Source organism: Erpetoichthys calabaricus, chromosome 14, assembly GCF_900747795.2.
Source record: "Erpetoichthys calabaricus chromosome 14, fErpCal1.3, whole genome shotgun sequence".
NCBI classification, from domain to species: Eukaryota; Metazoa; Chordata; class Cladistia; order Polypteriformes; family Polypteridae; genus Erpetoichthys; species Erpetoichthys calabaricus.
The window spans coordinates 91792006-91809130 of NC_041407.2; the positions used below are offsets into that span (position 1 = coordinate 91792006).

General features: G+C 41.7%; 1 protein-coding gene across 1 annotated transcript; it reads right to left on the reverse strand.

The window, feature by feature from the left end:
- Nucleotides 1-735: 735 nt before the first annotated feature.
- On the reverse strand, nt 736-6297 carry rpl11 (ribosomal protein L11). The gene is made up of 5 exons (XM_028819227.2): nt 6121-6297; nt 4188-4294; nt 3972-4103; nt 1440-1550; nt 736-851 (listed from the first exon to the last, which is right to left on the reverse strand). The coding sequence occupies exons 1-5, from the start codon at nt 6242-6244 to the stop codon at nt 822-824; spliced, it is 504 nt and encodes a 167-aa protein (XP_028675060.2). The 5' UTR covers nt 6245-6297; the 3' UTR covers nt 736-821.
- Between the last annotated feature and the right edge of the window lie 10828 nt (nt 6298-17125).

Sequence of the window (17125 nt, forward strand, 5' to 3'; positions counted from 1 at the left end):
TCGTATTTAAAAATAACAGTGATAATACAGTGCAATTACATGCATTTCCAGACTACATTAAGATCGTTAACAGCACTTCATAATGTAGTTAAAAACCGAGTGCAAATAGACTTGAGTTGGCTCAATAGCTTACACTGAATTCAAGTGATGGAAAATTGGCAGATCGATGTCCGTTTGATAGTTGTGGAAGATCAGACTAACAGTTGTTCAAATTTCTGAAACAACGTTATTTGAAACACATACCCATTAAAGAGTTAAAACCACTGTTAACATCAAGATAAAATTTTGCTGGTGTCTTTGAATCAGAACGGAGAGCAAGTCTGGAACTTTGCAGAGAAAAACATAGCGATAGACAAATACTCAAATTGAAAGAACATGCAAATAATTCAGCTGTGAGTTTTTTTTCTGAACTGCATCCTTTGCCAACACCCTAAACTCAAAATTATATGGTTTTGTTCTGTGTAAATTCTGTTTTTTTTTTTTTGCCAGAGATTATTACCTTTTGAATGCCACAATCAGAGACTGCAGTATATTACGGATAATAAACATTAACACAATGTCTACGCTGCTATAATGTCAGTGTTAAATAGGCACACACCCATGTCTAACTCTGCACTGCAGCAAGTGGAGCTTCAATATATCCATCCAAAATCCACGGCTGACCACACTGGCATGACACTAACAAAACTTAACAAAACTGAAGCATCTCCTAAATGACACAAGCTAGTCAAGATGAATTGATTCAGCAAATATAAAAACAAAACAAAAAGGCTGTCTTTTTTTTTAACTTTTTTATTAACTGATATAAAGAGTAAATCCATTTATTTGCCGGGAAGAATGATCCCATCATACTGGAAAGAGAAAAGGAAGGAAGAAAAAAAAAAAAAAAAAAAAAGATACTTTAATACTCAAATGAAAACAACAGTATATATCACCTAAAGACATTTGTTTAAGTGTATAATTGGCAAGTCCTAGAAAGCTAATAAACAGTGATCTTAAAAAAAACGTGATGACATTTGGCAAGTATATTTTTCCTCTAAAGCCATATAAAATGTTTATAATTTTTATAATATATAAAAAAATATATTCTGTAAGGTGGAACATTTTCCAAAAGAAGGATATGGAGATAAGTGTGGAGGATAGCATGAATGGTTACAAATTTAACTTGCTATCTTTAGTAACTTTTATTCTTTTAAAAGTTAAAAAAGTTTCTCTCAAACTGTCTTCCAAGTATACATCTTCACAAATGTTCTGTTCATCTTAGCTTGTTTTCAAACACAAAAAATGTACTAGAGTAAATTTAACAATACCAACGTTTTATATACTCAGACTTTTTTTTTTTTTTTAAGTAATATTATGAATTGTTCTCAATATAAACTGTGTGGCTCATCTACCTACCACTCAACTAAGTGTGTATAAAAAACATTTTTTATGCTTACTTTCTGCTGGAACCAGCGCATGGCCTCCTCTTTTCCAATCCTGTGTTTGGCTCCAATGCGACCCCTCTTCTTCTTCTTGTCAGCAATACTGAATCCAGGACGGCCCAAGACCTGTAAATAGACCACAGATATCTAGCTTTCAACAAAGATTTTTTTTTTCTTAATATAACAGACATTTGATAAGTTTTAAAATGCTAAATGTTTTACTTATACAAATGTACACACATGTTGTTTACATTTTCAGGATCACCAAATACTGACTCGGGTGTAAACAAAAAAAGAAAAAAGGCAGAATTAAAAAACACATCAGAATCAAAAGTTTGCAGCTATCCTCAAAAACACTTAACATCACCATTTCAGGTAATTTATTACATATTTTAACAGAGATAAATGGTTACACATTGTAAAAAAACAGCAGCATACACCTTAACTGCATCACATTTTTCTTTGACCTGCATTCTAGATAAAGTTAAGAAGATGTTGCTTCTCACTGTGCAACAGTAGCAACATAACGTGAAATGCCTGTCAGTTTCAACCAGTTTAAAATTTTGCATTTTATCTTTGAATACAGAATTTTGTAACAAATAAGCAATTACAGTGGCACTCACTTCAGGTGTATTCAAAAAAGTTTATTAAAAACAAACAACATGTAGGAGTTAGTAAAAGTAGAATTCTGACCAAGAAATAAAAGGGAATTTTATTAAAAATAAATTCACAGAAAGTAAAATATAACAAAAACATAATAAAGCCCCTATACCAGGTACTTTTTATCTTCCGACTAAGAAAGTTGCTTCTTTTGGTCACCTCTCTCGCCAAAAAAAAAAAAGCGCCACACGCTTACATATTAAACGTCTAGGCTGCAATGTGTTAACGTAAAGGGCTGCAGCTTGTATACTACCAAGCAACACTGCCATTGTACTCTTTATTGTTCTGGAAACAATAATGAGACACAAAACAAGCCACCACATGACCAGCTCCCCTGTGCCCATTACACAATATCTGAAATTAAAGAGAGGTGATGGTCTCGGTAAGGTTGATTTCTCAGGTCATCAAAACATTTTGACGATGCTTAGAAAGAACAGAAAAACAACAGTTTTTGAAATGTGTGCTGTGGCAGAATGAGAGCAGCAATAAGCCACGGAATTAAATAACAGGTTTAATTAACAGCAAGAACTGGCTTCTCGTTAAAAAAAGTGGAGTGAAATTGGTTGGAGTTTGAAGCCCCAGTTTAGCTGGTCATCTGTTAGCTCGTTTCACATCTCATTTCTGCTTGGCTGTTATTAAATGAAGAAAGGAATCAATTCAGAGGGCTGAACTCTTCTAACAGGGCTATTAAAGTGATGGGGAAAAAAGTTAATTAGCAGTGAAAACTGGTCACTGTTAGGAAAAGGGTTAGAATGAAAACCTGTAGCCACTACGGCACTCCAGGCCTGGAGTTTGCCACCCCTGCCCTAGTCCTATGCTACTGACATTCATCTATCAAGAGATTCTGCGTTATACTGGCAATCAGATCAGTACAACAGAAGAGAAGAAAAAAATGTATAAAGCTCAGATAGCTTAGTCTCACCATCACATGTCTAAAACCAACTGTATCACTACAGGGCCATGTACAACCTGAGTTTATTCTAACATTAAATCCAAGGTGAAAAACAACCATGAATGGAAAAGCTCAATGCATACTCTTGTGCAAACTCACATTAACACAAAATTTGTGTTGCCAGGCAAAATGTTATGTTCATCTGTGGAATGTAGGATGTAAGCAGGGTGTCTTCACAGAACTTACAAACTACACCCACTTGAGTTGTTCCCTTAGGCGAGGCAACAAAGGCAAACACTGTATCAACAGCAAAATCATAAAGTGCCAAATCATTAATTTAGCAATGCCAATAATTCACCAGTAATTAATGTGCAAATGTGAATTCTAATTTTCTTTCACTAGAAGCAAGACTTTTACATCAGTTTCCTCCCAAGAAGCTCATATTAAGAACAACTGAGCAGAAACCACCAATAAACATTTAGCAAGGGATGCATTCTTCTAAATATGACCTTCATTAATGATCTTTTAAAAAGAAAAATACAGAATAACTTTAAAGCATTACTGACTAATAATTAAGTACTAATAATAGCTGAAACTGCATTGCATGATGATTGGTGCTGGATATTTTCACATTCTGCAGTGAAAAGCCAACTCAGGAAGTTTAACTCAAACCAAGGCATAAGTATTGATAGGTCAGTTTACAATCATTTGCAAGTAAGTAGCTGACATAAACGACATTTTATTAACTTCTAAATTAGACAAACTGCATTTACATTGTTTCCATCCTGTTTTAAGAATGTTTAAAATCTTGCACAGAGATACTATTAACAGGAGAAATAAAGGTGCACAATCGAAAACTCTTACTATTCAGCTAATTGTGACTTGTCAAAGTACAACAGCAAGTTGGGAAAGATTACATTTTCAGATAATTGTACCACCAACCACTTTTTTTTTTTTTTAAATGTATGAGCAGTTTAACCAAACATGTTACTTACAACATAGAAATCCAGCCCGTAGATGCCAATACTGGGATCATATTTGATGCCCAAGTCTATATGCTCCTGAATGCCAAAGCCAAAGTTGCCAGTATCTGAGAAATTGTTCTTCCTCAGCTCATACTCACGAACCTGCAAAACACATTGTAAGACTGGTCAACATGCACAGGTTGGCTGCTTCATAAGGCATCTACAACCATTCCAAACTCTGGTCACCTTAAGTCCTTTCTCTAGAATTTCCTCTGCTTTAGCTCCACGGACAGTGCAGTGAACAGCAATCTTTTCATTTCTTCGGATGCCAAATGAGCGCACAGTATAGCGAGCTGTTAAAAAAAAAAAAAAAAAAGGTAAATACTTTAAAAAGGCACCTGGAACAAAAGATTCACAAAATTTACCACTGGACCAGACCATAGCAGACCATGTCTAATAGCCTATAAATATTGTTATGCTACTGAATAAAAACTGAAGTTTATATTCAACATAAAACACTGTCACATTCATCCAAATAACATTATTATTGATTAAATTTGTTTCTTATTTAGAATGTGATGGTTTAACCAAGCTTCAAACATGAGTGGCCTAATGTGTTAGGCAAAACCATTTTTTCTCTTTAATCTTGAAGTTAAGATTTTGGGGCAAAGAAACTTTATATTAGTCCCTAGATTTGACCCCCAACATCTACGTCAACCTAAACCCAACTCTATCTGGACATCTAACTTTATCATGAGACTCATATTTAGAGACTTAACAATATAAGGGCTCTAACTTTTCTACTAATTATACATCTATCTTATGTTAATGCATATTTTTGTGATGTAATTTGTTTATTATTCTTATCCAATTCTTTTTTTATTTTCTTGTAAACTATTTATTTGACATATTGGAAAGCATTTTGAGCTACATCCTGTGTACGAAAATGTGCTATAGAAATAAATGTTTTTTGTTGTAAACCAATATCTGCCTAAAGGCAATGTCACATTAGGAGACTTTTCCAGTGATTTTAAGTCATATCCTTCATTTACATCATTTTAGCCAGTTGTAGGTAGTCGGTGGAGCTCTCCCATGAAGCTGAACGTCGATTGTGACATACCCAGCAACTCAGTCCAACTTGCTCCAATAAAATCAAACAGATTTACTTGAGTCATTAGTCGGAGGGGTTCTATGTGCGTGAGAGCTCACAATCTATGAATGCTCATCCAGAAATACAACGACAAGAAATAAGGAATGCGGAGACTTTAGACCTAACAAATGGAAGAGAAGCTCCTCTGTCGGAGGTTTCGTATTTACGTACCCTGACAAAATGGAAAAAAAGAAAAATGAGATTGCTTCTGAACTCGCCATAACTGTTAATGCTTGGTCTGTAGAGGAGACACAGACCATGACTAGAAATGTAAAGTGACATTGGCTAGTGACAAACATTTTAAACTTGAACCATCTTTGTATCAACATATTTAAGCCATTTAGGTTCTAGGTATGCACACTTTGGTTAATTTTTTTTTATATACGTTTAGCCTTTCAGGAGTATTTAATTAGAAACTTTGATTTCCTTCTGAATTATGCAACCAAGATTGTTCTGTAAACAGAGAGAATGTGGTGCTCAGCAAAATATTACCCTTCATCCATCGATTCATTCATTTTCAAACCTCTTATTCAGGCCAGTGTTGCAGGGAAAATGGAATGAATCCCAGCAAGCATCAGAAGCAAGGCAGAAACAATGCCTGGTCAAGTTTAACACACACACACACACACACACACACACACACACACACACACACACAAACTTGGCCCAATTTAATAATCTACCAATCTGGAGAAAGCTCATGTAAAGATGGGAACAACATACAAATTCCATGCAGGAAGCACCTGGTACATTAATGGCAGACTCCTTGTTGAAAGGCAGCTGCACTACCATTGTGCCACCATTCCACCAATGACAGTTTCCTTTTTTCATAAAAAGATGGATGTTGTAAAAGTATTCATTAGGTATCTTTCATAAAACTGAACTAAACTGCACTTTAATTACTGGATACCTTAAATAGTTAATGCTGCACTGCTGTTACAAAGAAACATTTATGCTTATGCTGTTTAAGTGTTTGATTTATAAAATAGAAAACCCATATTGCCATCCACAGGTTGAACGGACACTCACCCTTTGAGAAAACAGGAGTCTGACCAGTCAGTTGCTCCAGGACCTTCGCGGCACGGGTCAGTCTATCGCCGCTCTCCCCCACACAGATGTTGAGGCACAGCTTGCGGATGCGCAATTCGCGCATTGGATTCTCCTTTTTCTCACCCTGATCCTAGGTGATGAAACAAAGAATCAAATCATAGCTGGATCATGTCGGGACGTCTATTAACAGTTTCCATGGTCAGACCGTGAACTGAAGAACTGTCACTATGTTTATTTTGAAAGATGCCCCACAAGAACAGCGGACTCTTCCTTAGTATCGATTAAGCAAGACGACATATTAACGTATAGGCGAATAACCAAACCCCCAATACATTTTCATATTAAGTAGAGGAGGCGGACAAGTCTTAACCGGATCCAGCCTACTAAGTAATGCTACGCTACGTATTTCGACAGACAACGGACTTCTCTCCTAAATCTGCCTCGACCCGCTCCAGGAGGCCATTTCTTTTACCCCAGTTAAGTATTAGCACAAATGGAGCACAGCACCTTATTTCAAAATAATACTCGGTTAAAGAGTGCAACAAGTCCTCTATAAACAAATGAAGAAAAGTAAGACCCGAAAATTATCAAAAGCCATTCTGCTTAGAAAACAAATATGAAATTCCGGTACACAAAGATACTGTTGCGTGGTGTGGGGAAAAAAAGTAAAGTTCTATGCCTGGAGGTGAGGCCCTCTTTCCCGATGTGATCTCGGCTCTCCAAAAGATTCCAGGCTGCATCAATACTTTTAGGTATAACCCTGACGTCCTTTACTTTGGGACATATATTTCTGCGGGCGTCACTCGTGTGCTTAACAAACTGATGGAGACGGATTGTATATTACTTCTGCCCTCTCCCATTTCTTTCTACTCACCGCCATGATGGTACGCTAGAAGAGATCGCGAGATCTCCGAAGCCGTTATTTATATGACGGGAACACGCTCAGCGAGGTTTCGTGGACGCGCACGTCGTGGAATCCATGTTGGACGGTCTAGATACCGAACAACTACAAAGGGAAGTAGGTTGTTTTGTTTTCTGCATAGCAGTTTAATGCTTAAAAGTAGAGCATTTTTTTATTTTCTGAAATTTTACTTATATCAGAGCGCACTGTTTTTCTTTGTAGCTGAATTTAAGTGCTTATACGATGCAGTTACTAATTTAATGTAAAGTGGAAGATTAGACTTTAAATAGTTTTGTGGTGGGAGGCACGGTGGCGCAGTGGTAGCGCTGCTGCCTCGCAGTAAGGAGACCTGGGTTCGCTTCCCGGGTCCTCCCTGCGTGGAGTTTGGATGTTCTCCCCGTGTCTGCGTGGGTTTCCTCCCACAGTCCAAAGACATGCAGGTTAGGTGGATTGGCGATTCTAAATTGGCCCTAGTGTGTGCTTGGTGTGTGGGTGTTTGTGTGTGTGTCCTGCGGTGGGTTGGCGCCCTGCCCGGGATTGGTTCCCTGCCTTGCGCCCTGTGTTGGCTGGGATTGGCTCCAGCAGACCCCCGTGACCCTGTGTTCGGATTCAGCGGGTTGGAAAATGGATGGATGGATGGATAGTTTTGTGGTGATTGCCTGATGACATTAAAATGTTTAAGTAATTAAAAACATAAATATTCCACATTTTGATTGCATGTGAAGTTTGCTTAGCCCAATTTGTCTATACTTGTCAAATCCACTTGCAAACTTTGGCGCACTCGTATTTATACATCACTAGGCAATGTTGTCTAATGGACACCATAAAGGGATCAATTACAGAGGGGTACAGTGGCCGCGTAGGGCAAAGCGCAAAAAAGTCAAAAATGCAAACTAAAAGAGTCGGAAGCATAAACTAAAAAATTGTAATTGAAAACTTAAAGACCAAAACAAATAAACGAAACTAAAATAAATGAAATTGCATACAAAAAAAACTGATAATGCAAACAAAAAAGAAGCAAAAATGGAAAAAAAATAAAAATGGAAATGGTGCCACTAGACTAGAGAACAGGGAAGTTTGAACTAAACAAGTTTCCCCCCAGACTTGCACCAATGTTTTGACTCTGAATAAGGAGTGCTGCTGCTTAAGGATTAAGCTGCAGCCTAGAAATGATTTAGTGCACTACAGTAATCCCTCCTCGTTCGCGGGGGTTGCGTTCCAGAACCCCCTGCGAAAGGTGAAAATCCGATGATGATCATATGATCATATGGTTATTTTTATATATTTTCAGCCCTTATAAACTCTCCCACACTATTATAAACCTTTCCCGCACAATGACACAGCATAAACCCTTTGTATTCTCTTAGATATTAGGTAAGATTTGTTGAAATTATGTATGTATATAACCACACTGTTTATATACAGTAAAACCTAAATATTATTTTAAAGATATCGAGCGTCTCCGATATCACATATGTTACAGCCATTACGACAGACAGGCCACCAGCAACAAATATGTACAATGCAAGAAAAATTGTATACAGTAAAATGTGTACTGTACTATACGTAGAAAATTAATTATGGTTACTCACCAACAATGACATGACGACTTGTCCGATAACGATGACTTTAATTTTACTGCACAACAAAGGAGAGCGTTACAGCTCTTCTAAAGGAGCCTCTTCAGGCTATTGTGTAGCACCGCCATTGTTCTTCTTCCAGCAGCCTTCAATCCAAATCCCTTAAGCAGATTCCATCTGGACTACCGCCTTATAACATCCACTTACAACTCGTTTTGCGCCCTGGTTAAAGGACACGGCGGCCGTAGATCTTACATGCTTTTCCTCCTTTTTAAATAAAAAGAATCGTGGACTCATTGATGCCGTAATGGCATCCTACAGCAGTGTAGCTGTTCCCTGCCTTCAACATATCCAAAACTTTTACCTTTTCGGCAATCGTTAGCATCTTCTGTTTGCGCTTGGGCACGGCCCCTGAAGCAGTAGCAGCAGCAGATCATTTTGGAGCCATAACAAAGGGCTTGACTATGCACAAAGATAAACAAAAAAGAGCACAAAAGTTAACTCTTTAAACAGTGAAACACGTTGTTGCTGAATGAGCGAGATGAGACTTCCTGGTTAACGCAGCGGAATCAAATTCGGCGTTCTGTCACTGAGCCAATCAGCACACAGGAACTTAACTGCATGCTGTGATTGGGTAGCTTCTCAGCCATCCCCCAATAGCATCCCTTGTGTGAAATCAACTGGGCAAACCAACTGAGGAAGCATGTACCAGAAGTAAAAAGACCCACTGTCTGCAGAAACCTGCGAAGCAGCGAAAAATACATATTATATATTTAGATATGCTTACATATATAATCCGCGATAGAGTGAAGTCACGAAAGTCGAAGCGCGATACAGGGAGGGATTACTGTAGTCCAATTCAATTAAATATCTTCCTGAAATGTTCTTGTTTCTTGCCACTAATCCCTCAACTTCCCTGCTCTCTGGTTATGTAATTTTCATTTGATTTTTGTCTTTTTTTTTAATTTGCATGTTATTTTTTTTTAGTTTGTGTTTTCACCTTTTTTTTAGTTTACATATTCATTTTTTTATTTTGGGTTTGCAATTTCATTTTTTAGCTTTCACTTTAATACAGGGGTCCCCACTACAGTGGCCCTGAAGTGCAAACTGCTTTTGTGGGTACACTATTTGAACACACAATGGGAGGTCTGAAAATTAAGAGTACACCTTTTGAGAAGGATTTAGGAGTTGTGGTGGACTCTACACTATCAATTGCCAGTCAGTACAGAGAAGCCAAAAAGGCTAAAAGAATATTAGGTTATATAGTACAATGTGTGAAGTACAAGTCCAAAGAAGTTATGCTCAAACTTTATAACACACTGGTGAGGCTTCATCTGGAGTACTGCATGCAGTTTTGGTCTCCATGCTACAAAAAAGACATAGCAGTGCTAGAAAAGGTCTAAAAAAGAGTGACTAAGCTCATTCTACATGGCTACATGGGATGGATTATGAAGAAAGATTGAATTAGCTGAGCCTTTACAGTTTAAGCAAAAGTAGATTAAGAGGTGACATGATTGAAGTGTTTAAAATTATGAAGGTAAATAGTCCAGTGGTTCAAGACTGTTATTTTAAAATGAGTTCATCAAGAACATGGTGACACATTTGGAAACTTGTTAAGGGTAAACCGCACAAATATTAGTAAGTTTTTCTTTACACAGAGAACCATATGGAATAACCTACCAAGTTGTGTGGCTGATAGTAGGACTTTAGGGGTTTTCAAAACTGTTATTTGGATTAATTAATTGGATAGGTCTGGTGAGCTTTGTTGGGCTGAATGGCCTCTTGTCTAAATTGTTCTAATGTTCTATTAAATATCGCTGGCAAACCCGGCACACTCTTTTATCTACCCATGTTCAGAGTCTCTAAGGCCACTGCCCATTTTAACATGCAACTGAACACTAACTGATACTGGAAATACATGCCTGCTCGATTAATACCACACACTGCTATCACATGTGACATTGTCGCAGGTGGCTGGGGGGGTGACCCGGCCAGGACGCCCCGGAGGACCAGAAGAGGGCTTACACCTTCCCCAGACCACATGGGTGCGACCGCCCTGACACCTATGGGGACTCAACCCTGTAGGGGCCCGTGGTCACCGCCAGGGGGCGTCCCAATGCCTTTGGATCCCTGGACCTCAGCACTTCCGCCACATTGGGGAGTGCCTGTGGAAGACACATCCGGGTGAATATAAAAGGGGTCGCCTCCCTCTGTTCGTTGGCTTGAGTTGGGAGTGGAGAAGGATGGAGCTTGGGAGGAGAGGCAAGGAGGCGGCCTGAAGATTAAGGCATTCGAGTTGTGGCCTGGACATTGAGGACTTTTGGGGGTTTGAGGTGCACTGAACTGAAAATATGAATGTAAATAAACGTGTTGTGGGTGAACCATCGGTGTCCGCCTGTCTGTGTCCGGGCCGGCTTCCACAACATGTTGGAATGAAGAACTTCTTTGAAGGTGGGGGTGGGATTAAACTGGTAAGTCAGTGTATAAGACTTAACATAACAATGGCAGTCTTGCTGTGTATTTTCATGATGGTACTGTATTTAAATAAGCAGATTTGGAAATGAGTTAACGATTAATTAAAGCCAACCCTGGATGGGGCACTAGTCCATCACAGAGCTCACTCATGCACTCCCTCACATGAGGTGGAATTACAACACCCACTCACCCTGGCAAGCATGTCCTTGAGGATGTGGAAGAGTTAAGGTTAGACACAGGGTGAACATGAACACTCCAAACAGAAAATGAATGGCCACACAATTGTGACCCAGGCTGCAGGACCTGTGAGGCAGTAGTGTTAATCACAGAAAGATTCTGAATAATAAAATATTAAAGTACTAACATCAATTTATTTTGAGAAGCTATTTTCTTCAATGCTGTCACCCATTAATTATTTAGAGGTGACAAATGACCAATCCTAATATTACAAGAATAAAACTGAGCAAAAATTATTCACAAAAAGTTGAACTTGATGTGGTCAGGCATTAAAATCCTTAGTTGGCTGTCATCAGTCAAAAAATAATAATCATGTAAGGGTATCTGATTTAGCCAATGACTTTAATAAATACTACTTGAAATCTGAGCAGTTTGATTTTATTGAGCTACAACAAAGCTTGAAACAGATGGTTTCAGATAAGGAAGAGATTGTTTTGTTCACAAGAACATAGAGAACATCTTTAGAAAATTAAACACAAAAGTTCTGGTCCAGACATTCTTAGTGGTAGGCACATGAAATCTTATGTAGAGTAGCTCAGCTTCATTTCTCGCTCTCACTACCAGAACAGCAGAACGCTTCAAAGCTATGATAATAGGCCACAGTTATTCCAGTTAGCTAAAAAGTAAAACCCTAAAAACTTTAACGACTTCAGACCAATGGCTCTGTCGGCACTGGTTATGAAATCATTTGAAAAACATGCAAAAAAGTAGGCTAAGAGAAAACGCATTACATCCATTTCAGTGTGCATATCAATCTAATAGAGGTTAAGAGGACACCACTGTCACTGTACTCACTTGTTATATGACCACATGGAGGGCACCAAGTCTCATGTGAACAGTCCTGTTTGTAGACTTCTCATCAACTTAACACCATCCAGCCCCACCTTCTTGAAGAGACTTACACAAGATATTAATTTGGACTACAATATTGTAGGGTGGCGGATTGACTTTTTAGCAGATGGATCTAAGAGAGTTTAAAGTAAATTGTTGTCTGACATGCTGCCCTTGTCCATGTGGTTCCCCCCCACCCCCATGTCTTTTGTACATCTTTTATACAAAGTATTGTCACAGTAAATTTGAAAACAAGTCCACCTTAAAATCTGCTAATGACTCTTTGATTAGTTTAATGAAAACAGCCCTGTGGTCTAGTGGAAGCTGATTTTTGTTATTTGGTGTAAAGAGTAGTTTCTAACCCAGCCACAGGGGATGCACAAACCAGTGTGTTTCTTCGCGCCGGTCCCAAGCCTGGATAAATGGGGAGGGTTACGTCAGGAAGGGCATCTGGTGTACAATTTTTCCAAATCAATATGCGGACAATACAAATTTCCATACCGGATCAGTCAAGGCCCAGGTTAACAACGACCGCCACCAGTACTGTTAGCCAACAGCGTTCTGGCGGAAATTGGGCTACTGTTGGCCGAAGAAGGAGAAGAAGAGGGGGGAGACGTGTCCGGAGGCAGAAGGAGAGGAGGAAAGTAAAGAGTGGAGCTAAGGGTAGGAACTTTGAATGTTGGCAGTATGACTGGTAAGGGGAAACAGTTAACAGATATGATGGAGAGAAGGAATTTTGATATATTGTGCGTGCAAGAAACTAAATGGAAGGAGAGTAAGGCCAGGTGGATTGGAGGTGGATTCAAATTGTTCTATCATGGTGTGGATGGGAGGAGAAACGGGGTAGGATTTATTCTGAAGGAACAGTATGTCAAGAGTGTTTTGGAGGTGAAAAGAGTGTCAGGCTGAGTAATGATTATGAAGCTGGAAATTGGAGGTGTGATGATGAATGTTGTTAGTACATATGCACCGCAAGTTGGGTGTGTATTGGGTGAGAAAGAAGATTTTTGGAGTGAGCTGGACGAAGTGATGAACAGTATACCCAAGGAACAGAAAGTGGTGATTGGAGCGGATTTCAATGGGCACGTTGGTGAAGGGAACAGTGGAGACGAGGAGGTGATGGGTAGGTATGGTGTCAAGGAGAGGAGTGAAGGTCAGAGGATAGTGGATTTTGCCAAAAGGATGGATGTGGCTGTGGTGAAAACGTATTTTAAGAAGAGGGAGGAACATAAGGTTATGTACAAGAGTGGAGGAAGATAAACACAGGTAGATTACATCCTATGCAGAAGAGTTGATCTGAAGGAGATTGAAGATTGCAAAGTGGCGGTAGGGGAAAGTGTAGTTAAGCAGCATAGGATGGTGGTCTGTAAGATGACGTTGGAGATCAACAAGAGGAAGAGAGTGAGGGCACAGCCAAGGATCAAATGGTGGAAATTGAAAAAGGAAGACTACAATGTTGAGTTTAGGGAGGAGGTGCTCCAGGCACTGGGTGGCAGTGAAGAGTTACCAGACAGCTGGGAAACCTCAGCAGATGTAGTAAGGGTGACAGCAAGAAGGGTGCTCGGCGTGACATCTGGACAGAGGAAGGAGGAAAAGGAAACCTGGTGGTGGAATGAGGAAGTACAAGAGAGTATACAGCGGAAGAGGATGGCAAAGAAGTGGGATAGTCAGAGATGCAGAAAGTAGACAACAGTACAAGGAGATAAAGCACAAGGTGAAGAGAGAGGTGACGAAGAATAAAGAAAAGGTGTATGATGAGTTGTAGGAGAGGTTGGACACTAAGGAGGGAGAAAAGGACCTGTACCAATTGGCTAGACAGAAGGACCGAGCTGGGAAAGATGTGCAGCAGATTAGGGTGATAAAGGATAAAGATTGAAACGTACTCACAAGAGAGGAATGTGTTGAGCAGATGGAAAGAGTACTTTGAGAGGTTGATAAATGAAGAGAAAGAGAGAAGAGGTTGGATGATGTGGAGATAGTGAATCAGGAAGTGAAACGGATTAGCAAGGAGGAAGTAAGGACAGCTATGAAGAGGATGAAAAATGGAAAGGCCATTGGTCCAGATGACATACTTACGGAAGCATGGAGGTGTTTAGGAGAGATGGCAGTGGAGTTTTTAACCAGATTGTTTAATGGATCAAAGGTCCAGCCATCGTGGAGAGGCATGATTGGGAGGAACGGCCTCCCTGATCTAAACTCGAGTGGTGTTCAGTTGTTGGACTTCTGTGCTGGTCATGGATTGTCCATAACGAACACCATGTTCGAACATAAGGGAGTCCATAAGTGCACTTGGCGCCAGGATGCCCATGGTCGCAGCTCGATGATGGACTTTGTAATCGTGTCATCAGATCTGCGACCTTATGTCTTGGACACTCGGGTGAAGAGAGGGGCTGAGCTGTCAACTGATCACCATCTGGTGGTAAGTTGGATCAGATGGCGGGGGAGGCTGCCGGACAGACCAGGCAGACCCAAACGAATAATCAGGGTCTGCTGGGAACGTCTGGCGGAGGAACTGGTCAGAAAGATCTTTAACTGCCACCTCCGGCAGAACTTCAACCTCATTCTGAGGGAGGCGAACGACATTGAGTCTGAATGGGCCATGTTCCGAGCCTCCATTGTTGAAGCAGCAGAACAGAGCTGTGGCCGCAAGGTTGTCGGTGTCTCTCGTAGCAGCAATCCACGAACCCGGTGGTGGACACCTAAGGTTCGAGAGGCCGTCAAGCTGAAGAAAGAGTCCTATCGAGTCTGGTTGACCAGTGGGACTCCAGAGGCAGCTGAGGGGTACCAACGGGCCAAGCGTGTGGCGGCATCGACTTGCAGAGAAAAAAACTTGGGCATGGGAGGAGTTTGGGGAAGCCATGGAAAACGACTTTCGGTCGGCACCGAGAAGGTTCTGGCAAACCGTCAGGCACCTCAGGAGGGGAAAGCGGTGCTCCACCAACACTGTGTACAGTGGAGATGGGGCCCTGCTGACTGCAACTGTAGACATTATTGACCGGTGGAAGGAATACTTCGAGGATCTTCACAATCCCACCATTCCTTAAAGGAAGCAGAGCTGGAGGACTCCGGTGGGGGGGGGGGGGTGGGTATTGAGGTCGCCGAGGTAGTTAAAAAGCTCCGCGGTGGCAGGGCCCCTGGAATGGACGAGGTTTACCCTGGGTTCCTCAAGGCCCTGGATGTTGTATGGCTGTCCTGGTTGACAAGTCTCTGCAACATCGGAAGGACATCGGGGGCAGTGCCTCTGGATTGGCAAACCGGGGTGGTGGTTCCCCTTTTTAAGAAGGGTTACCGGAGGATGTGCTCCAACTATAGGGGGATCACACTCCTCAGCCTCCCTGGCAAGGTCTATTCAGGGGTGCTGGAGAAGAGAGTTTGGTCGATGGTCGAATCTCGGATTCAAGAGGAACAATGCGGATTCCGTCCCGGCCGTGGAACACTGGACCAGCTCTACACCCTGGCCAGGATCCTGGAGGGGGCATGGGAGTTTGCCCAACCAGTCCACATGTGTTTTGTGGATTTGGAGAAGGCATTCGACCGTGTCCCTCGAAGCATCCTGTGGGGTGTGCTCCAAGAGTACGGGGTACAAGGCTCGTTGTTACGAGCCATCCAGTCCCTGTACAGGAGGAGCAGGAGCTTGGTCCGCATTGCCGGTAATAAGTCGGACTCGTTTCCTGTTGAGGTTGTACTCCGCCAGGGCTGCCCTTTTGTCACCGATTCTGTTCATAAGTTATATGGACAGAATTTCTAGGCGCAGCCAACGAGGGGAGGGGGTCTTGTTTGGTGACCTCAGAATCTCGTCTCTTCTATTTTGAGATGACGTGGTTCTGTTGGCTTCATTGGACAGTGACCTCCAGCTCTCACTGGTGCGGTTTGCAGCCGAGTGCAAAGCAGCGGGGATGAAAGTCAGCCCCTCTAAATCCGAGGCCATGGTTCTCAGCTGGAAAAGGGTGGAATGCTCTCTCCGGGTTGGGAGCACAGTGCTGCCTCAAGTGGAGGAGTTCAAGTATCTCGGGGACTTGTTCACGAGTGAGGGAAGAATGGAGCGGGAGGTTGACAGACAGATCGGTGCGGCATCCGCAGTAATGCGGGCTCTGCAACGGTCCGTTGTGGTGAAGAGAGAGCTGAGCCAAAAGGCGAGGCTGTCGATTTACCAGTCGATCTACGTTCCTACCCTCACCTATGGCCACGAACTTTGGGTAGTGACCGAAACAGCAAGATCGCAGATACAAGCGGCCGAAATGAGGTTTCCCCGCAGGGTGGCTGGACTTTCCCTTAGAGAGAGGGTCAGGAGTTCAGTTGAGGTGGTTCCCCTGGACGCCTCCCTGGGGGGGTGTTCCGGGCATGCCCCACTGGGAAAAGACCACAGGGCAGACCCAGGACATGCTGGAGGGATTATATCTCCCGGCTGGCCCTGAAGCGCCTTGGGGTCCTCCCAGAGGAGCTGGAGGAGGTGGCTGGGGAGAGGGAGGTCTGGGCTAAGCTTGGGATAAGCGGTGGATAATGAATGGATGGATGTTTAATGGAATCTTGGAAAGTGAGAGGATGCTTGAGGAGTGGAGAAGAAGTGTGCTGGTGCCGATATTTAAGAATAACGGGGATGGTTAGTGAGCAGCAGTATGGTTTCATGCCAAGAAAGAGCACCACAGATGCAATGTTTGCTCTGAGGATGTTGATGGAGAAGCTTAGAGAAGGCCAGAAGGAGTTGCATTGCATCTTTGTGGACCTGGAGAAAGCATATGACAGGGTGCCTCGAAAGGAGCTGTGGTATGAGGAAGTCGGGAGTGGCAAAGAAGTACGCAAGAGTTGTACAGGATATGTACGAGGGAAGTGTGACCATGGTGAGGTCTGCGGTAGGAGTAACAGATGCATTCAACGTGGAGGTGGAATTATTATCAGGGATCAGCTCTAAGCACTTTCTTGTTTGCAATGGTGATGGACAGGTTGACAGATGAAATTAGAC